Source organism: Rattus rattus, chromosome 2 (assembly GCF_011064425.1).
Source record: "Rattus rattus isolate New Zealand chromosome 2, Rrattus_CSIRO_v1, whole genome shotgun sequence".
Taxonomy (NCBI): domain Eukaryota; kingdom Metazoa; phylum Chordata; class Mammalia; order Rodentia; family Muridae; genus Rattus; species Rattus rattus.
Window position 1 is genome coordinate 10971575 of NC_046155.1, and position 23256 is coordinate 10994830.

Here is a 23256-nt window from a genome sequence, read left to right on the forward strand (position 1 = left end):
GGAGGGTGATCCATAGGAAGACCAGCAGTCTCAATAAACCTGGATCCCTGAGATCTCTCAGAAACTGAGCCACCAACCAGGCAGCATACACTAGTTAGTCTGAGGACCCTGACATATATAGCAGAGGACTGCCTGACCTGGCCTCAGTAAGAGAAGATGCATCTAACCTTTGAGAGACTTGAGGTCCCAGGGAGTGGGGAGAACTGGCGAGGTGGGGTTCGGTTGGGTGGAGACATCCTCTTGGAGGCAGGGGAGGAGGAATGGGATGAGGAACTGTCAGAGGGATGACTGGGAGGGGGACAACAACTGAACTGTAATAAAAGATTAAAGATAATTTTCTAAAAAGGAACAGCAAGTCTCAACTTTTATATAAAAAACAGTAATTTCTACTTTGAATCCTCAGAGTACACATCCACTCATTTGTGAGGGCTGAGGTGGGTGGGAAGGAAATGTCAGAAGCAAACGTTTCTTCCTGAGTCATTGGGGGGAAGTCCTGTCACAATCAACCAGTCTGGCATCTACAAAGGTGAATCGCTGTCCTGTGAAAACACACAAGCAACGCTTCTCTTGGAATAAACCATCTGACATCTGATCCTTTTCATTGTCTGGTTAGTACATCTTTTTATTTTATTAGAGGTTGAGGAATAAATTTTATTGAAAACAAGTTTTTTAAAGAAAAGACTTATGTTTTGTTTTGTAATATTTTATGATTAATAACATATAAAGCATGGCTTAAAATATGATGAGCAGATGAATATTTATAATTCTTATTTTGTGATTTTAATATTTGAATCTTTAAAATTTGATATGCTCTCTACAATGGCCTATCCTTGGTATAGGGAATGCCAATGAAGTGTGATATATTGAAAGCCAAACACCATTTATTATTATTATTATTATTATTATTATTATTATTATTATTATTATTATTTACTTTTCTTACATTCCAGTCATTATCTGCCTCCCTGTCCACCCTCCAAAAGTTCCTAATCCAATTTCTCCTCCTCCATCTCTAAGAGGATGTCTCTACCCCATCCCCACCCCACCAGAACTCCCCACTCCCTGGGGCCTCAAGTCTATCAAGTGTTAGGTCCATCATCTCTCACTGAGGCCAGAACAGGCAGTCCTCTTCTGTATATGTGTCCAGGGTCTCATCTCAGCTTTTGTATGCTGCCTGGTTAGAAACTCCGTGTCTGAGAGATCTCAGGGGTCCAGGTTAATTGAGACTGCTGGTCTTTCTATGGGGTTACCCTCCTCCTACTTCTTCCAGCCTTTCTCCAATTCACAGGGGTCCCTGGCTTCTTTCCATTGGTTGGATGTGTCTGCATCTGACTCTTTCAGCTGCTTCAGTGGGTCACCATGCTTAGCTCCTGTCTGTAAACACACCATAGTATCAGTAATAGTGTCAGGCCTTAGAGGTTTCCCTTGAACTGAATGTCATCTTGGGCCAGTCACTGGACCTCCTTTCCCTCAGTTTCTTCTCCATTTTTGTCCCTGCAGTTCTTTTAGACAGGGACAATTCTGTGTTAGAGATTTTGACTGTGCGATGGCAACCCCGTTCCTCCACTTGATGTTCTGTCTTTCTACTGGTGGTGGGCTCTACAAGTTCTCTCTCCCTGATGTTAGTAATCTCATCTAAGATTACCTTTGAGTCCTGATGTTTTCTCATCTGCTCGGTCTCTAGTACATTCTAGAAACACACCCCCCCCCCCCCGCCCCACACACACCCACCATACCTCCCGAGGTTGCCTGATTCCACTATTTCTGCTGGCCCTCAGGGTTTCACTCCTGATTCCCCACCACCAACCCAGTACCTGACTATGTTCTCCTTTTTACTTCCTTATCCACTGTCCCACTCAGGTCCCTTCCTCCATCTGCCTCCCATGATGCTTTCTTCTCCCTCTCCCAAGTGGAATTGAGGCATCCTTACTTAGGGCCTTCAGCTTGTTAAATTTCTTGAGTTCTGTGGACTGTATTCTGGGTATTCTGTACTAATATTCACTTATTAGTGAGTATATACCATGCATGCCCTTTTGGGATTGAGTTACTTCACACTGGATTATATTTTCTAGTTTCATTCATTTGTCTGCAAAACTCACAGTGTCCTCATTCTTGCTAGCTGAATAGTATTCCATTGTGTAAATAAACCACGTTTTCTTTATCCATTCTTCCATTTTGGAACATTTGGGTTGTTTCTAGCTTCTGGTTATCACAAATAAGGCTGCTATAAACATAATGGAACACACGACCCTGTGGCATGGTGTGGTATCTTCTGGGTACATGCCCAAGAGCCAAATACCATTTTTAAAGTCTTACACGTGTAAGCAAAAGCCTTGTCTGTTTTTTAAAAGCCATTGGCATTCCTAAGATTGTAAAACAAATGTTATACCTTATCTTTGAAAGCTTCTCTGGACCTATAAGAAGCACAAATAACATAAGAATAATTATAGATCACAAGGGCAACATTTCCTGGGATTGACTCCCATGTAGAGAGCATGCATGGGCGTGGGACACAGTGAGCAGTTACACAGGCTCTCACAAGCTTTGTTGAGAAGTCGAAACTGAAAGGGACCCTTTGAGGGAACAGTGAAACTGAATGCATGTGGCAGTTGGTAGATGAAGAAAGTTTCAACAAGTTCCAACAATTTCACATATTATATACATACATGCATACATACATACATACATACATACATACATACATACATTGGTGGATGGAGCAAAGCTCCAAAAATCTTCACATACATACATACATACATACATACAAATATACACATTGGGAAAATGTCTGAACAATTTCATGCTTTCTTTCCATCCAATGATATCAAGATTCAGGGTCATTGCTGATGGTGTTTCAACAACTGGGACTCGTTTACTCTATACCCTCTTAGCTCAAGAACCTAAATTATAATTGCATCTACCTCTCCATGGATCCTGCCTCAACTTTGATAGGCATACTGGTGTTTGATGTTTTAACCAAAGTCAGAATTATATCAATGCTCTTCACCCCGACACCGGGTCCTCTGGCATCCTCCAGAGTCTCATGCTATGTGTACAGTCTGCATCATGATGGAGAAAGAATGCAGTGTACATGCCAGGTGAGAATACCCTGATTGATTCTAGATGAAGAACCAGGTTCTCTAGTTCTGCAGATGCTCTGGGAATATGTACTTTGGAAGCGACCACTGCTGTGGCTACCTGTGTATGTTGTTGGATCTTAAACCATGAAAGATCCCTTATCTAGTCTCAGCAGCATAGAGAAAACCAAGAAGAATAGAATCACAAAACCCTATTGAGTACCAAGTTATCAGTGTTGCTACCACTCCTATGAGTGCTTCCTACAGCGGACCACTAAGACAGCTTCACTTACTGCTAACACAAACATGGCTGAAGAAGCTTCACAGATTCTGCATTTCTGATTATCTAGATCCAAAGTCACTGCATTGTGCACAACCCACAGCCCTGTCCGTGAATATCTTTCACAAATCAAATTGTGGATGAGATTACTACTTGCTTAGATGTGCAGGTTTCCCTCCATCATCTCACTCCCCTCCACTGTGATGTCTTTTGCTCACCTCATCAGCTCTCCTTCCAGATGCTCCCATCTCCATTAAGCTCCTGTCCATTCCATGTTTGTCTTCACTGGTGACCTCTGAGCTCTCAGGAGGCTCTGACTTACCAGGCAGAGAACAGATGACCCAAGATTCTGATGGTGAGCTTCCTTATTAGCTCACTGAATCTCCTAGAATTTCCCTAAATTTGTTCCTAATTTCTGAGTTTATCAAGCTTCTAGGGGAGGACAGATTATGAATAATTTTTTCATCATCTTATCTATGACCTATATTATGGTTCATTAATGTAAACTTCACCTAAGAAATGTTTATTGAGTAATACAAATGAAGTTTGATCCTCAAAGAATCATGTGATGGAAGCTTTGATTCCAATATAAAAATGCTGAAGTGACAGTACTCCTAAGACAGCAGCTCTCAACCTGTCAGGGGAGACCCCCTTAGGCATTGAATGACCTTCTCACAGGAGTCACCTAAGACTATTTGAAAATACGGTTATTTACATCATGGCTTACAACAATAGCAAAATTGCATTTATGAAAAAGAAAGGAAGTAATTTTATGTTTGGGGGTGTTCACCACAGCATGAGGAACTCTATAAAGTTTTGCTGCATTAGGAAGGTTGAGAACCACGACTCTAGGCAGGTGCTTAGGTCATGGAAGCCTTGCTCTTAGAAGGGATTCATGTAGTGTTATGTGACCATGGTTACTTCATATGAGGATAGATTGTGATATCAAGATCACTTTGGGCCATGATCACTCTTTCTGTTTCTCCATGCAACAGTAACCTCTTCATTTCCAGTATTACCTGTGCTATGGTGTGACTTAGCCGGATAACCTTAACCAGAGCTGTCAATTTTTGTGGTCATGTTTTTTTGTTGTACCACCTAATAATGGGTTTAATAAATCCACCTTCTTTATAATCACCAAACATCAAATATTTTATCAAAGTAATATTAAGGTGGTTTTGATTTTATGTGGGGAATCTTAGGTTCAGTAGACTAATGAGATCATACAGAAATGACTGTGGTTAAGTTTGTCTTAGAGAATAAACTTTTTCCTTGAAACTGGATGCTTCTTAGACCCAGAAAAGCACTGTATTCATTGTTGCTGTGTAGTAATTATGAATTCATGGCAAGTCTCTGACAGTAGAGTTTCCTATGCACACAATACATTCAAAATCTCCATACACAGTTCTCTAGAAAAACACATCTCTAGAAAAACACATGCAAATGCAGTGTGTAAATTTTTTCAAAGAGACTTGAAAGTCCATCTAAATGACATTGGTCTGAGTATGTTAAATCTTTAGTATTGTATGTTTGTTATCTTGTTGATATGTCTTGTTTTTTAGCTTTATTTTTTATGCTTAATAGTTGAAATATAATGGGTTATATTTTTGTATGTTGACTTTATTTGGTTTTAAGTTTTGCTTTTTATTAATACTTAATAAACAAAAATTGGTCATACAGCATTTTTAAATATCATAGTATTTTGTTTATATTCCTTTGACAGAGTTTTACCAAAAGGAAATCTCCAAACTTATCATCACAATAAGCAATATTATTTTCTAGGGGAATAAAAACTCTGCTAACAGGATCCACTCCTTTTGCGTATATTTCACAATAATTATACTTGGTTGAGGAATCAAAAATCAGTTAACGGTTTGTATAGAAAAAGTAGGAAGTGGTTATGTGTTTTTTCAGTGATTAATATCACAGCCTTTTTGACTTAAAAGGTGCTAGAAGAATTATGCAAATCTAAGGCAAGAGAGGTGCCAAGTGTGGGGTGGCCGGGAGCTCTGAACAAAAACTCTTGGGGGTGGGAGTGTTCCCCAGAGCTTGGCCCTCCTCAGACACAGAGGGCAGGCATTGTTGAAGTAGGTAGGCGCAGGAATTTGGTTTCTTAGGCTTCAGCATGATGGCTTTTAACTGACTGGATGAGTATAGGACATCTAGGTAAAAAATGAGATCACCTTTCACTGCACACACTCCTCTGTTTTTTGACCAGGGATTGTGCACAGTTAACTGTACCTTAGGAGGCATGTTTTGGACAGGGAAAAGATAAAGGCTTGTTAAAGTGGCAGAAATTGTTTTTCCTCCAGGGTCACAGGAAGGTGGCTAGGTACAAAGCATGGATTTTCTCCTGTTGTGTCTTTAAAGACATTTAGACATCTCTTGGCTACCCTCGAGATAATAAGTGCCACTGTTGTACCCTCAAGAATATCTTGCCTGTTCACCCTTCGATGAAAACTATATGCAATTCCTGACTTGTCCAGCAAGGAGCTCCCTGATGGATTATTCGATCCTAAGTGCTCATTCCTAAACACATTTACATGCAAGCGTCATTAAATGGACACAACTTTGTGTGCCTGTGTATATGCATTAAATCATATGCATATTTAACAATAATAGTTAGAGGGAAATGGATGTGAATCTGAAAGAAAGACATCACAAGAAAAGTTGAAGAGAGGATAGTGTGGGATGGAAATGATGAAATACACTATTCAGGTATAGTATTCTCAAAAATAAAGTAAAGAATACTTTTAAAATAAAGTAAAAGAAAAGATAAAGTCTTAAAGAAGGCCTTGATTGAGCACTGTATGAAGTTGTTTTAATATCTAATTTTTCTCTATGCTCAAGGTATCAAAAATCTGAAAGTGATATTTAAATTATTGACTGATTAATCATTTCACATACTCTTAATAACCTTCTCTGTTATTAATCTCTGTCACCTACATATCATTCTGATAATCCATGAGTTAAGACAATATCTGCTCCATGCAGAATTTGGAGGACATACAAAAGTTGGAGACTGCGTACCCAGCATATTATGATTAGTCTGCTCTTAGGATGACTGTAACCTAAACTAGGACTCAAAGGCCACGAGCTGATGCCTCTGATACAGATGTTCATCAATGGAAGACACTGAGAAGACTCTTAGCAGTGTGAAGATCAAAAAGAAGATTGGTAGCAACTGTGCACAATGCACTCTTGCACAGAAGAAGTCAAAATGATCCAAAGAATGTTAGTAACCAGGAATTCCCATGTTAATGAAAGCTAGGAGAAAACTCCAGATTATTCAAACTTTTTTGTGTATAGGTGTTTTGTCTGCATGTATGTCTTTTTGCCACATGCATGTGTGGTGCTCAAAGAGACCAGAGAGGGTAGAATACCCTAGGAAATGTTATCATCTTTCCTAGTTTCACAACAGAAACCCCCTATCCCATCCCCGCAACCCCTGCCTCTACGAAGGTGCTCCCCCACCTTCCCCATCTACCCACCTACCCACTCCCACCTGCCACCCTGCCCTGGCATTTTCCTGAACTGGAGCATTGAGCCTTCACAGGATCAAGGGTCTCTCTTCCCACTGATGCCTGAAAAGGCCATCCCCTGGTATATATGCAGCTGGAGCCATGGGTCTGTCCATGTGTACTCCCTGGTTGATGGTTTAGTCCCTGGGCGCTCTGGGGTGTCTGGTTGGTTGATATTGTTGTGCTTCTTATGGGGTTGCAAACCTCTTCAGATACCTCAGTCCTTTCTCTAACTCTTCCATTGGGGACACCGTTCTCAGTCCAATGGTTGGCTGTGAGCATCCGACTCTGTGTTTGTCAGGCTCTGGCAGAGCCTCTCAGGAGACAATTATATCATGCTCCTGTCAGCATGCACTTTGTAGCATTCTCAGTAGTAGGGACTGGGTTTGCTGACTGCACATGAGATGGATCCCCATTTGTAGCAGTCTCTGGATGGCCTTTTTTCAGTCTCTGTTCCACACTATGTCTCCATAATTTCCTCCTGTGAGTATTTTATTCCCCCATCTAAGAAGTACTGAAGCATTTATACTTTTGTTTTTCTTTATGAGCTTCATGTGGTGTGTAAATTGGGTATTCTGAGATTTGGGCTAATACCCACTTATCAGTAAGTACATATCATGAGTGGCTTTTTTGTGATTGGTTACTTCACTCAGGATGATATCCATTTGCTTAAGAATATCATGAGGTCATTGTTTTTAATAGCTCAGTAGTACTCCATTGTGTTAATGTACCAAACTTTCTGTATCTATTCTTCTGTTGAAGGACATCTGGGTGCTTTCCAGCTTCTGGCTATTATAAATAAGGCTGCTATGAACATAGTGGAGCATGTGTCCTTGTTATATGTTGGAGCATCATTTGGGTATATGCTCAGGAGTGGTATAGCTGGGTTTTCACGTAGTACTATGTCCAATTTTCTGAGGAACCTCCAAACCGATTTCCAGAGTGGGTGTACCAGCTTGCCATCCCACCAACAATGGAGGAGTGTTCCTCTTTCTCCACATCCTCACCAGCATCTGTTGTCACCTGAGTTTTTGATCTTAGCCATTCTGACTGGTGTGAGGTGGAATCTCCCAGTTGTTTTGAATAGCATTTCCCTGATGTTGAACATTTTTTTAGGTGCTTCTCAGCCATTCGATATTCCTCAGTTTTGAATTTTTTGTTTAGCTCAGTACCCCATTTTTAAATAGGGTTATTTGATTCTCTGGAGTCTAACTTGTTGAGTTCTTTATATATTGGATATTAGTCTTCAATTGGATGTAGGATTGGTAAAGATCTTTTCCCAATCTGTTGGTTGCCATTTTGTCCTATTGACAATGTCCTTTGCCTTACAGAAGCTTTGCAATTTTATGAGGTCTCATTTGTCAATTCTTGATTATAACATAAGAGGATTTCCTTTGCAATTTACCCTTAAGTATGAGCCTGGCATTGAATTATCTCCAGAAGTTCATTCAAAATTTTATTCTTATTTCAGTACTGTGTCTTCTGCCCTGGAAACCATGCAAGGACTGGCGCAGACAACCATGGCAGTGGTTCCTGGAGGAACTCAGCCCTTGGAGCCATCTGTTATAAAATCACAAAGGTGGAACGAGAACAAAGAGAAGTTCTTGAAGGGGGAACCCAAAGTCCTAGGGGTAAGACATCTTTGGATCTCAGGGGAGAGTGATTTTATAAATATATAAATTATTTAAATAAAAAACAGACACCCATGCTCTCTTTCAGTAGCTTCATGGTACATCAGCACAACCTGGAGGTAATAGCATTTGATTTTCAAATGCATCTGTTAAAAATATCAATAAAATATTTTAAATAGAGAGCAGTTTTACCTTTACAGTAAAATTAAGGAGGAGATACAGTTATATACACTCCCAGTGATGGGAACTCTGAGTTTAGTGCTTTGTGTTCTATTAGTTTATTGATATTTTTAATATTAATGTAAAATAAATAATAATATCAAGTAGTAGTTAATCTTTTCAAATTATTTTTTAATGTTCATTTGTTTGTTTTTGTTTTTGGGGGGTGGTTTTTGTTTTGTTTTGTTTTTAGTCTTTTGAGACACTGTTTCTCTTTGTGGCCCTTGTTGTCCTGGAACACAGGCTGTAGACCAGGTTGGCCTTAAATATCAAAGGGGTCTGTCTGCCTGCCTCTGCCTCCTAAGCGCTGGGATTAAAAGACCTGCACCACACCTGTCCAGCTCAAATTATTCTGTCTCCTGACACTTGTGGCTAAGTCTTTTTCTGAGGTTTGGTGCATGGTATTCTTAAGGAACTCTCTGTTTCCTCTACATTATTGAGTCAGTTGGCCTCTTCTCTTGGGTTTCACACATATCCTATCCCATGAATGGTTCCTGGAAGTGTTAACCACTTGTCTTCTCAGTTAGCTTGGCTATCAAGTAGTTGGCTTAATTTGTCTTTAAAGAAAAATTAACCTTTGATTTTTAAGCTCTGTTTCCATTGATTCCCTGTTTGGAATTCTAGTGATTTTCATTCTATTTTTAATTTTTCCTTAGGATTAAATTCTGATCTTTTTGGGTGAGGACTCCAAAAACCAAAGTGTAGTAGACTAACTCATTTTAGATCTATCCTTTTTCTTTTTTAAAAAAATAATTAAAATCTGATCACACATCACCCCTGCATTTTATCCCACCAACCCTCCCAAGCTGTCTCCTCCCTTTCAAATGTGTGACTTCTTCTTCTTCTTTAAGTATTATTTTTACATATACACAGATATAGAATAATAAATACATTACTATTTCTTTTTCGGTCTTTATATATAGACTCGTTTATTCCCCTGTACGGATCGTTCTTACTTCCTCCCCCACATCTTCATATGTTGTTTTCATTTTCATTGAGTCTTTATTACAGGAGAAATTATACTCAGATTTCCCCATTGTTGGGTCACCATATGCACATTTCTTCCTCAAAGTCCAAGTCCAAAAAAGATCATGTATGCCCTTCATATTTTCCTCATTCTGTATCTAGCTTTATTTCCTCAAAATCCTTCTTGCTGGTATAATTTCTGTCTCATTCATGAGTCTTTCTTATGTGCGCATGTGACAAAGGACAGCAACAGAGGTAGAGGTGCATCAGGGGCATCATAAAAGCATCTCTGGAAAGAACTTCACAAATTCCCACTAAGATTGAAATTACTGAAATATGTGTGTGTGTGTGTGTGTGTGTGTGTGTGTGTGTGTGTGTGTGAGAGAGAGAGGGGGGGTTGTCTAAGGGATGATTTATAAGTTAGTATCTCATCCGTATATGAAGACAATGGACAAAAGAATAATATTTCAAATTTATCCATGAATTATGAAAGGAGTTGGTGGAGGTAACTTAGTGGCTTGATAGTACTCAGATGGGCATCATTTTTGTGGTGATGATGTTTTTATATTTTTGTTTCTAGGTGGTACAAGTTATGATTGCTCTCATAAACCTCAGCTTAGGAATAATAATGATGATACCTACATTTGTTGAACGACCCATGTCAGTGATCTTACTGGCCCCAATTTGGGGACCAATAATGGTGAGTACACACAGTCTTTTGTAACTGGAGGTAATATCACCCTATTGTGACTATACTAACTTTGGATGAGAGTGTCTCTCAACTCTTTCAAGTAGACTGTAAGTTTGAGAACAGCATACTTAAACCATATTCAGTATTTCCTTGTTCACATTGCAACGTCCACGTGCCATTCATATAAGATAGGTGGACTGTTTATTTAATATGTCATTTAAGATATAGTGTGACGTCATGTAGCCATGTACTCCCAGAAGGGTTAAACATTGACACAAATGGTTTCCTCAGAAGTTCATGGCTAGTCAATTCTAGGGTTGGTTAGAAAGAGCAATATGACTTGTTGACATTATCTGTTTCACTGCTCATAAAACTTTTACAAGTATAGCCTCAAACTAAGGATAACTGGCTTGTTGTCATTGACTTGGGGAAATTGAGATCTACTTCTCTAGCTAGCAAGGGATCACAAAACTCTGACATCATGAAAGAATGAATGAAACAAGGGTGTTGTTGGTAAAGAAGAGGAGACAAAGCTGGGCAGGTGATTAAAAGCATCTGGCGGATCAAATCTCAATAAATGCTTAGGAGAATAGGAGAACTGTAGATAAATTTAGTTTCACTTTTTAAGAAAATTACTAATCAAATTTAAATAAGAATTTTGAAAGTTAAAAAACTCTCTTCTATAAAGAAGCTTGAGAATTCTTTTTTAGAGTTGAGAGTGTCAATTAAATATAAAAATCAAACCTATTTTCTGACCTATATGGTATGAACTGACATTATTGTGGAAAATAAAATGCATAACCTTAGTTACTGGTTATTTTATAGTTTAGAGTCTTATTCAAGTGTTGCAAGGTTTCTATTTATTGATGAACTGGAGAATGAGAAAATTTACTTATTTAGTTGACCTGGTACTTTAATTTTCCCTTCTTATTTTATGACAGGTGTTTAATATTTGAAGAATGCCTCAGACTCCCATACGTTTCAAAGTTGCATGACACTTCATATATCAATAATAATAATAAAATGATAATAATAATGAAATTGATGATACCACCAATAATATCAGTAATTGCTTACATTACATGTGTGTGTGTGTATGTGTGTGTGTGTGTGTGTGTGTGTGTGTGTGTAATGTTCCTCCTCAACCAATCACTACAGCATCTGAGAAATTTGCCTTTATCTTCACTGTATAAATGAAAAACAAAATGAGGCCAAGGAAGGTTAATTTTCTCAAGATGTATTCACTCTATGAACAAGAACTCAGAATCTCATTTATCTCCTCACTGTGTATATCTGTTTCAATCTTTATTTCCTACTCGATACCATCTTGGAAGCCAACTCCCATAGTTCATGATGGAAGATCCAATTCAAGGCTTCAGGCCTGCATGGGGAGCAATGGACTAACATCTAACCCTGCAGCCTCTCATCAATATCTTGATTTTAGTTTCAATGATGTGGTTCGCGTGACACCCTGTTAACTTTTAATCTTCTAAACTAAAATTTGGAAAGCAAATCCAGACATCCATATATTAGGCTGAATAGTCTAAAGAGGTCACTTCAATCAAATTGACAGTGTCATTTTTGATTAAATTGAAAATAATGGCCAAATTGGCAGACTCAAATGAGCTACATTATTCTAGTCATCATCTAATATATAATTTAATTTGCTACCATTATTTTATTTACAGCTTCCAATATGAATTTTCAACATGGATAATTTCATTTTTGTTTGCCAAACTTCTTCAGTTTAGTGTTATGATGGCAAAATCTTGTTATAAGGATTGAAAGGCTTTAGTCTTTGTTGCTCTTAAAAATTTTGATTAGATGAGAGTTGAATAATTTTTAAAACCTTAATAAAAGTGTGTGAAAGTACCCTATTGATTTAAATTTTTAAAAAGTCCTCTGTTTCTTTTCAACTCTATAGAATCTAATTTCAAAGTACCCTAATATTAAATAAATATCTTCAGAGTAAGAGACTTCAGACAGCTTTGTCAGTGTAGTTAGAAAAATGATCATTCCAGTCACAGATTTTAATGGGAAAAAGTACAGCAAAGAGGGACCGTGGCTTATTCCTCTGGAAGAATACAGAAATCATTATTAAAAATTTCACACACATTTAATGGCGTCTGCTTATAATCTCTTCACTCAGGAAGTATAAATAGGAAAGTCACTCCAAGCACAAGCCTGTCCTGGTTTATATAGCAAGCTCTAGGACAACCAGAACTATGTAACAAGATTATGGATATGGGGAAGGTGGGTGACATAGAAAACTGCTGCTTTTTAGACAGTCGGTCACTTTACTAGACCCAGTTGCTTCAGAAGTAAGGGTGAGATTGCAGTATTTAAAGATTTTTAACCTGAATATTTCCCCTCCTGACCAGTTCATTATCTCCGGATCCCTGTCAATTGCAGCAGGAGTGAAAATGACAAAGAGCCTGGTATGTATTTTGGTTTATTTGGCTATCAAAGGGGAGCAATTTCATCAACTGTGCATTCTGCTAAGCTGTAAAGGGGTTGACTCTATCTTCCTAAAGCCATGGCTATGAGTTTAGAAGGACCTGACTTTCAAAAGTGTAGCTGAGCAATTGGTTCATAATCAGTCGCATCATTGTCTGATGGACATCATGTCAAGGCAGTTGCTGGGAGAAACTTGGCCCTGGTGCAGTGAATTTGGGGAAGAAATGTCGAATTTCGAAGCTTCCATTACAGCCCACCAACTCTGACCACTAACACGCAGCTCAGTTCCAGTTTGCTGAGTCATTTTACTTCTCACAATACAGTTTATTTAAATGAACCATGGGTAGGGGATTGTGGAGCTACATCTGCAGCATAGGAGGAAATATGCAAGAGGAACATGGCCATCAGCATCTACACAAGGGCGGTTAGGCATTTGCAGCACAGTGTGGTGGAAAGTGACAGACAGGCTCTCCAGACAACGTGTCAAAGATGTGGAAGAGCAAATCTGAAGAGCATCTTGTGTCCTTGAAAATCATCTGGAGAAGTTAGTCTTAGGAATAACAGTTATTATGTTTTTATTTTGGCAAGGGATTGAAGTTAAGCTACTATAAGAAAAGACACAAAGCTTACTTTTTGGCAAAAAGAGGATGAAATGGTTTACAACGAATATTGGTGGAGCTATACAAAGTACGCCATTGGTAACTGATCCCCATTCCTTTCTAGGTCATCAGCAGTCTAAGTCTGAACGTGATCATCTCTGTGGTGGCTGCAGCTGTAAGCATTATTAGTATCATCAGTGTCGTTGTGGGTGCATATTCTTCCCGTTTTTCTGCGCATCCAATTGTAAATGTAAGTATTCACTCCAGTGGTAGGATGCCAAGGTTCAGGCAAGGGCTCACTGACTCTTGCAAAAGCAACAGTCCACACTCTGATAAATAAAATCAATTTGAGGGGACTGCCCAAGGGGATGTCACTTCCTCTAAGAAGAAGGGGAGGGATAATGGCAGGAAAGATTTGTATATGGGAAAGGAGGAGAGAAGTGGCTGTGATTGTGATGTACAGTGAATAAAAAATAAATTATTGGGAAAAAAGAAAAGAGAATCGGAAGAGAAAATAAGTTTTAGGATGTTGAAATGATAGGCATGTAGATCAATATTTATTTAGGGATCAAGTGAAACCTCATTATTTTTCTTCTATCTGTAACTAAGCGCAAAGAAAATCACTAATGTGACTAGTTCTCAGCCACAAGGACCTGTGGCTGTCTGTCTGATCTTCAGCTGGTGCACCAGAGAGATCCAAAATAAACCCAAGTTCCTAATGGTTGGAGGTGCTGATCCACTTGGGAAAAAAAGATAGAATGTATAATAGCTTATAATTTTTGCAAAACAGGTTTCAAGGAGTAAGTTCTTTGTAAGAATGTGCAGAAAGAGTGCCTGCTACCTGGAATTGCCACATGGAATTTTCAATGATCGGGCAAAATGATCAAGAAAAACAACTATTCCTATAGCTTAAAGTAGTATATTACAAACACATTACACATCTGCTCTTATGTTGAAAATCTACCTTTGTTTTATCTTTGTTGCTGTTTTCAGTATGTGTGATTGATATTTAGGTAGATTGAAGTGTTGCTATGTAGCCTAGGCTACCCTTGGGTTCAAAACCACCCTCTCAATCAGAGAAAGGACTGAAAAAGCTTGAAGGGGCTCTAGACCCCATATGAACAACAATGCCAACCAACCAGAGCTTCCAGGGACTAAGCCACTACCCAAAGACTATACATGGACTGACACTGGGCTCCAACTGCATAGGTAGCAATGAATAGTCTAGTAAGAGCATCAGTGGAAGGGGAAGCCCTTGGTCCTGCCAAGACTGTACCCCCAGTGAATGGGATTGTTGGGGGGAGGGCGGTAATGGGGGGTGAATGGGGAGAGGAACACCCATATAGAAGGGGAGGGGAGCAGCTAGGGGTATATTAGCCTGGAAACTGGGAAAGGTAATAACAATTGAAATGTAAATAAGAAATACCTAATTTAATAAAGATGGAGAAGAAAAGATATTCTGCCTTATATTATCTAATAAACAACCTATATTCTCACTGTAAACCATGCTAACACCATCCTGAGGTTTGGATAAAAAAAAATACCTGAAAGACTATTACTTCAAGGATGAAATGACATTATTTTCTCCATGTATATAGCATGGAGCACATCAGGCTTAGACTTAGGGGGTCTCTGATAATTGTTATTAGTAAAAAAAAATGTAAGAAAATAAGTGACATTCAGGAGACCAATAACTTGTCTTTGTTTTGGGCTATGTCAAAAGCTGCATTTCCAAACACCTGGATAGGCCCTTCCTTCTTTTGGCATAGTAGTCAGAGGTAGGAGGGCATATTTCAAACATGTAATCTCCATTCTTTACATTCCTTTATGTGAATCTTTTTTTAGGCTTTGGATGTTTTGACGTTAATTTTAAATATACTACAATTCTGCATTGCTGTGTCCATCTCTGCATTTGGATGTAATGCTTCCTGTTGTAACTCCAGTGATGTGAGTACCAGTTCTTAGTAGGTCTCTATTGCTCTGTAATCAGCCACACAAATCTAGCATATTACAAGGACACACCTTCTTTGTCTCTTACTTTCCTCAATCAAGGCCTTCAACAGCTTTGTCATGTCCCCTGCTCAGTCTTAAGAGGCTCTGTGAGCAGAAAAACTGAGGTTCCCTTTGGGTTTCTTAGTTGCATTAGTAACAGACTTTAAAGCCAGACTCAGAAGGAAGCTCAAGGACACTCTTAGGACAGTTTGAGGTAGGTAAACTAAAACAAACACTACAAAACAGAGTAGAAAAGCTAAAAATCCCTTTAGCCTCTAGGCAGAGGGAAGATGGAGAGAGAGAATGCAAAAGCCCAGAAAGTCTGAAAACATATTTAGGAGGGCCAAGTCACAGCTCTGAGTTCAGAAGTCAGTAAATTTTAGATCCTTGTGTTCCAGAGCAAAGGACTTTACCAGGGGCTCATGTAAGAAATGGAGACAGTTTATCAATAAAACAAAAGCATTCCTAAGAATGGAAGTGGACTAGTGAGCTGCAGAGAGAGCCTGAAGGGCATCCAGCCACAGAATGAAGCAGCTTTTATAGGACCATTATAGACTCAGAACTTTTTGTTTGTATCTGGGGGACTCGCTGTCCCACAACCTCAACCTGGATGCTGATTCCTTAGAAGAAATCCAAGCGAAGAAGACTTTAGAGTTTTCTTCTGTGTACTGGTTTCTTTTACCTTGTAATCTTCTGTAGCTGTTGTTTAGGAACGGCCTACCTACATATAATGAGCTCTAATCAAATCCAGCCCCACTCCCTCCACTCTAATTCTTCTTTTCTAGTCCCCATTCTTGTGTTCAAACTGTGTTCATAGAGTTGATTAGGATGTGATTTCTCAGAAACTTCCTGTTTGTGCACACATGGCCATTGTCTTAACCCAAGTAGAGCTGCGGGTGCTCTTGAACAAGGAGTAGGAAGAAGGTCACACAAGGAGAAGAAAGCCTCATATGTAAGAGGAAGAAAATAAGTAGGAGGAGGTAAATAACCAGGAAGTAGACCACGAACACAGTATGCCAGATAAGCTACTTCAGAGCTCGTATAGGAAGCTAGTGTAACCCAGCAGCTGCTCCTTAGAGCTGTCCCTGCTGTCCCCTTGTGTATCAACCCACAAAAGCAGTGACCTAGGCACATGCACATCTTAAGTATTTACATCTTCTTCATTCCACTGCTGCCCTTTGTCCCTTGATTGTGAAGGACAGAATATATTTCCATGTGTCATGATGCTTCTGCCATTCTGGGTCCCTGACATGTGTACAGAACTTCATTCAAGGCCACCATGTTAAGGTGGATGTGCTATGTCAGCAGGAACAGACTCATTTGGAAGAATGCCACTGTCGCTCTTTGTGACACTTTGCTTCAAGTAAACCATTCACACAGAAGACTGATGCTCTAAGATGAAGCTGCGGACACCAGCTACGCTGCTCAGTCTCTGCCGCAGGATGACTGTCCTAGTTCCGCAATACTGGATGATCCAAGAGTGGCCCAGAAACCACTCAGTTTGATGTGTTCAACTCTGTAGTGACAGTATAGACACTAGTAAAAGTGACACTATGGGGTAAGGAAATGGAAGCTGTGACTATACTGGGTGACTCAATGACACTTTGATTCATTTCACAGGTTCTTGTAGTGCTACCATCAAATCCTGCTGTGACAGTGACGGCACCCCCCATGACACTTCAAACATTGTTACCATAAGGATACCAATGGAAAAATGTTCCAGAAAATCTGTATAAGAACCACCCTGGAGCAAGAGTCTAATTTTGATGTGTGTGTGTGTGTGTGTGTGTGTGTGTGTGTGTGTGTGTGTGTGTGTGCATGCAAGCATTTCCCTGGGAAATTAACACTTCATTTCACTGGCTTTGGGGGGGGGGTATTAGATATACTGAAAATATATAAATCAAGCAATTACTAGATCAATAAAACTTTAACATCCTCCATTCATTGGAATTACAAGGGGCAATGCATTAGCAAAGAAGTTTTCAATGCAAATTGAAAAGAACACTTGTGTTAGTGAAGTAAGGTCTCGAAAGAGTGAAGAGTGGAGTCCACATCTTTTTTTCCATCTTTTATTAAATTGGGTATTTCTTATTTACATTTCAATTGTTATTCCCTTTCCCGGGTTTCCAGGCCAACATCCCCCCAGCCCCTCCCCCTCCCCTTCTCTACGGGTGTTCCCCTCCCCATCCTCCCCCCTTACCGCCCTCCCCCAACAATCCCGTTCACTGGGGGTTCAGTCTTGGCAGGACCAAGGGCTTCTCCTTCCACTGGTGCTCTTACTAAGCTATTCATTGCTACTTATGCAGTTGGAGCCCAGGGTCAGTCCATGTATAGTTTTTGAGTAGTGGCTTAGTCCCTGGAAGTCTGGTTGCTTGGCATTGTTGTTCATATGGGGTCTCGAGCCCCTTCAAGCTCTTTCAGTCCTTTCTCTGATTCCTTCAATGAGGGCCCCGTTCTCAGTTCAGTGGTTTGCTGCTGGCATTCGCCTATGTATTTGCCATATTCTGGCTGTGTCTCTCAGGAGAGAGCTACATCCGGTTCCTGACGGCCTGCACTTCTTTGCTTTATCCATCTTGTCTAATTGGGTGGCTGTATATGTATGGGCCACATGTGGGGCAGGCTCTGAATGGGTGTTCCTTCTGTGTCTGTTTTAATCTTTGCCTCCCTATTCCCTGCCAAGGGTATTCTTGTTCCCCTTTAAAGAAGGAGTGAAGAGTTCGCATTTTGGTCATGCTTCTTGAGTTTCATGTGGGAGTTCACATCTTAATTGGGGCTTTTGCTAAATAAGTAGATTTAGCTGCTCATGATCATGAACAGACACATAAAGTATGTAGGACAACAGGTGTTTTAAAGACTAATGGTAGCAACCAATTTTAATCACTCTGTGCTCATATAATAACTGTAGTGTATACTTCCATTGATATAGAGAAAAATTACAATAAAAGTGGCTGAAATCAAAATAACTGATTATTGAATACACACACGTATTCATACATCTATACCCGTGTGTGTATACATATATATGTGTGTGTGTGTGTGTGTGTGTGTGTGTGTATAAATTTAGTGCATCTCTCTGTATGTAAAAAGTATATGTATAGTATAGATATGGAAATTATAGAGAATACACATACATATATGTGTATATATTACATATGACCTAATAATCACTTATCATTGTGGTTTGAAGCTGTAATCTCATCTACAGGTTCATGTCTCTGGACGCTCGGTTCCAAGGAGAGTTATTCTCTTTTGAGAGATTGCTGAATCTTTCAGATATGAGGCCTAACTTGTGAAACTAAGTCACTTTGTTGGCTTTGAAGGTTACACTGCCTTGCAGTTGAATGTTCATATTACCTTTCTGGTTAAAAGCAATCCAAAGACTCTGCTATCAGCCTAAATTACCCAAAGAGAAATAATTGTCAGTAGATTCTTAGATAAATTAATTATAAGTATGTGTCGATGTTAATTATTCATTATAGAATAAATCTAGAGCTTGCATTAATTTGGCATAGCATGGTTTAAATTATTTGCATAATCCCAAGCATTCAGGGTACAGCTGCAGGTATTGATTTGTTCCAGGAACCGAAAACTTACCAATATCATCCTGCTATTTCCTTAGATTTAAGTTATTACCTTAAATTAACCTTTACTATAGCTACATCAAGACAGTTCTCATAAATAAAACATTAAAAACATAGCAAATGGGATTGGAGAGATGGCTCAGAAGTTCAGAGTACTTGTTGCTCTTGGACAGGACCTGGTTTTAGTTCTCAGTGCCCACATTGTAACTCACAGCAATCCTAACTCAGATTCCAGGGGATCCAATGCCCTCTTCTGACAGGCACAGGCACAGGCCAACAAGTTGGGCACATACACACATAGTACAAAAACACATAAAATGCCAAAAATACATGTAAAAAACTTAAAAAATAATACATAAGACAAAAATGCAATTGGTTCAAGACCAGTACCAATAAGAAAATGATTGATCTGAAGCTGTTTCAAATAAAAGAAAAACCATACAACATGAAACAAACATTTTTGCTCATTGGGGTTACTCAAATACCCACCCATAGATAGGATCAGACAAGCCCACAGAAGTGCTTCCTGTTGGTACTGGGTCACACTCACAAAGACTGCAATAATTCACTCAGTTCTTGGTTTCCTTCCATGCAGCTCTTTCTTTGTTCTTTGTGACCTGGTGCTTCCTTGTTCTCATGACAGGACGTGAGTATCAGCTATGGATGGGATTCCCAGTCAGGTAATGAAAGTGCTTATGCGAGGCTCTCAACCCTTTGCTCTCTGAATCTGGTCACAGCACACAGCAGTGGCCAGGCTATAACCACAGCTGCATCTTTCCTATTGCCCAATAAACCACAGACATTATCAGCAAGACTAATGTTATTGTGAAACACTGCATTTTCCTTCTCCATTTGAAGCATTTGGGATTTTTCTTCTTTCCTTAACAAGAGAATAGAATACAGAAAAAAGTAAGTAGAGGAAAGGGAAGCATTTTTCCTACAGCTGCAAGGTTGCATTCCCTAAAGCTGTAAAGAATTCATTCAAATTTTTTTTCCTGCCTGCACTCTTACTCTGAAAGTGCACTTGAAGAAAACACAATTCTGATCTTATCCCTAGATGACAAGATGCTTAGCCCACAGCAAGGCAGGCTAGAAGACTTTCTGTCTCATGTTAATACCAAAATATGATATGAGATAACAGCGTTTATATCCTGTTGGAGCCCCTCTATCTCCCTAGAGGGGTGACTGTGGTTCTACAAAGGATAGGGATCAATGTGGATGCTTTGTTCTAGAAGATAAACAGTGGGCTGGTTTAAATGGGAAATTTCACACACAAGCCAGAGAAAATATATCTCAAAAATTGTTTCTGAGTAGTTCCAGAATCTACTCCTGTTTTCTTGTTTTGTGTCACAATCTTACTCATTCTTTCTAGAAAGTCATGGAAATACATGTGATCTTCTATTGTCTGTATACAACCACACACAGAAAAAAAACCTAAAACAAAATAAAAAGGTGGAGGTATACCAAGAATTTAATGGAACTTACATAATATGACTATATTTGGCTCTTAGTTCTTTTTAGAATCATCAGTAACTATACTTGTATCTGATATATACCCATCATACTCACATATTAAACTCTCTCTCTCTTCCTCTCTCTCTTTCTCATTATGTATATGTCTGTCTGCCTCTCTCACTCATATATATGTATATATGTATGTGTATGTGTACATATGTGTATGTGTATTCATTTCACAGGTTCTTGTAGTGCTACCATCAAATCCTGCTGTGACAGTAACGGCACCCCCCATGACACTTCAAACATTGTTACTGTAAGGATACCAATGGAAAAATGTTCCAGAAAATCTGTATAAGAACCACGCTGGAGAAAGAGTCTAATTTTGATGTGTGTGTGTGTGTGTGTGTGTGTGTGTGTGTGTGTGTGTGTGTGTGTGTGTATGACACATAATATTCTATGCAGAAATATTTGTACCCTCAATAATAATGGGTTTTTCAAAGAAATCTTTATGAAAAGACGTATATCATCTGATTCATGAGTATAATCTCTACTACAATTGTTGCTCAGTGGTGTTTGCCAATTGGTGGGTAGTAGGTAATAGAGAACATTATTAAATCATTCAGTGTAGTGAGGTGGATAGGTAAAATCAGGGACACTGTGTGTGTGTGTACATCCTTTGGCAAGACACGTATGAAGAATGAAGAATAAACTGATGAAGACTTGAGCTGGAAGGTAGTCAATGGGAATGACAAGAAATGATTGTGTATAACACCTGTAGGTAAATAACTACCAACAATTGGTAGAGATCGCCATGTATGCCTAGAATCTCAGCATAACATAGTGAGTTAGAGGCCAGCCTGGTCTACACCACATACTACATCAAAGGACCAAAGAAGAAATTGGTTCAAACTTTTAACACCCTAAAGGATAGTTAAATAAACAGCAGTTTGATGTGTTGATTGCTTGAGTCTTTAATAAAAGTGAATGAATAGCACTGTTGGGGATGGATGCAGTAATGTAGAAGTCTGGATGATGGAAGAGTAGTAGAGATGAGTTAAAACTTAGTTTTTTACTTTTGTCCTGAGATGGCTATAAGAGTGATCACTATGAAATGAAGAAGGTCAAGACACCATAAGAATTATCTTGAGATATAATTAAGGCAGTTAAACTCCACATGCCCATACTTAGAAGGGGAAAGTAAGGATCAAAACCAGAAAGTCTTAGAGTTAATCAGAAAAGCATATAACATTAGGCAGCAGATGCTGATCATGGAAAAAAGTTAAACAAGGAGAAAATAATTAACCGATAGAGATTGTACATGTTGGCTTGGGAAAGAGAAGAGAAAATGGCAAGTCTAAATCAATGCAAACTAGGAAGAGACATTTCCCAGAGAGTAGGCAGAGGACCAAAACACTTGAAAAGGTGTTGAGAGATTAAAATAGGGTCATAACTGACTAGTAACAGTGTGCTATTGTTAATTAGTCTTCTATCTTCATGTTAAGGATCTAGGTTCAGACTCTCGAGACCACTAAGAATCAGGTCAGGACAAAACTAAACTCAGACTGGGGAGATAAGCTTTTTGCTCAGACTGCATGAGTCCCCTTTCCAAATAAAACTCAAAAATCCTAGTTTAGGAGATGAGGAAAGATTGATCCTGAGAATGTATGGGGCATGGAAGTATGGGGTAACTTGTCAAAAACACCACTCTTATGTCCACTCTGTAGGACTTTGTGATAATAGTCTTACATTCATTGTCTCATGTACCCTATTCAATGTCTTTACATACACTCAAATTGTGAGAGCCTGGAAATGAAGAATAGACTGGTGAGGGGATGTCAGGTAGACAGATTTAACTAGTTTATTAGCAAATTCTCTTGCAGACAAATGTGGGCGTGCTTGTTCTCAAGAGGCTACACTTCACCATGGTCAAAGCTCAAGAGAACAGCTGCACCTCACTAATTCACTAGGTTCTGGGACAGTGATGAGGGCACAGGGCACGATGTGAAAGCAACAGTGACAATATGCATCCTGGAAAAGGAGAAGAAACACCGGATTTTTTTACTTATTCATTTTACATTTTGCTCAATGCCTTCCTCCTGGGCAACCCTCTTCCACAACCCTTCATCCATTTCCCTTCCCTCTGAGTGGGTGAGGCTGCTTTGTGTATCCTTTCACCCTGACTAAGTCTCTGTGAGGCTTCCTCATTATTCATGGAGGACAAACAAGGCAATCCAACTAAAAGAACATATCCCAGAAGAGGCAACAGCTTTTAGCATAGCCCCTGTTTGAGACAGATTTCTTAGAGAAGCCAGTCTCTCGGCATTCTCCAGAATTGAAGCTGGCCTTTCTGTCTGTGCTGTTTTGGACTTGAGGAAAAAGGCAACTTCCAGATAATAAAACACCACATCTTAGCTTGTGTCTTCAGCAGAAGAGTTCATGCAGGAACTGTAGAATTCACAACTGTAAAGGACAGAAAGGCCTTGTGCACACTGATGAGCAATGGAGAAGCCAGGATAGTTAGACAGGGGGCTTACATCTTCACTGTAGTGGAATGAGTAGCTGGCCTTCAGGGAATGCCAGGAATGATACATGTTTAGAATCTGGTGAGTCTTTATTCTTTGATGAGGCAGGTTCTGCCTTTGTCTCCCAAAATATGTCACTTATCTGAGACTCTTCCCCTTAGATCTTGAGCACCGCTTTTCTAACATAAAATCCGCCCTCATGAGTGATGTTACTTGTGCTTTACCACAGCTTAAGTGATGTCTGTGCTATCTTAGAGCCAGG

At 39.3% G+C, this 23256-nt stretch overlaps 1 protein-coding gene across 1 annotated transcript; it reads left to right on the forward strand.

The window, feature by feature from the left end:
- The first annotated feature begins 8374 nt into the window (after positions 1–8374).
- On the forward strand, positions 8375–17131 carry LOC116893651 (membrane-spanning 4-domains subfamily A member 4D-like). The gene is made up of 6 exons (XM_032895368.1): positions 8375–8509; positions 10275–10394; positions 12767–12823; positions 13566–13691; positions 15287–15388; positions 17054–17131. Exons 1-6 carry the CDS (start codon positions 8375–8377, stop codon positions 17129–17131), a joined length of 618 nt encoding a protein of 205 aa, XP_032751259.1.
- The last annotated feature ends 6125 nt before the right edge of the window (positions 17132–23256 follow it).

Excerpts from the sequence above, each read along its gene's own strand:
- LOC116893651 (XM_032895368.1), top strand. The coding sequence starts at position 8,375 with ATGCAAGGACTGGCGCAGACAACCATGGCAGTGGTTCCTGGAGGAACT. Across the intron at positions 12,824-13,565 it reads TGAAAATGACAAAGAGCCTG|GTCATCAGCAGTCTAAGTCT; the intron begins GTATGTATTTTG and ends ATTCCTTTCTAG. Across the intron at positions 13,692-15,286 it reads CTGCGCATCCAATTGTAAAT|GCTTTGGATGTTTTGACGTT; the intron begins GTAAGTATTCAC and ends ATCTTTTTTTAG.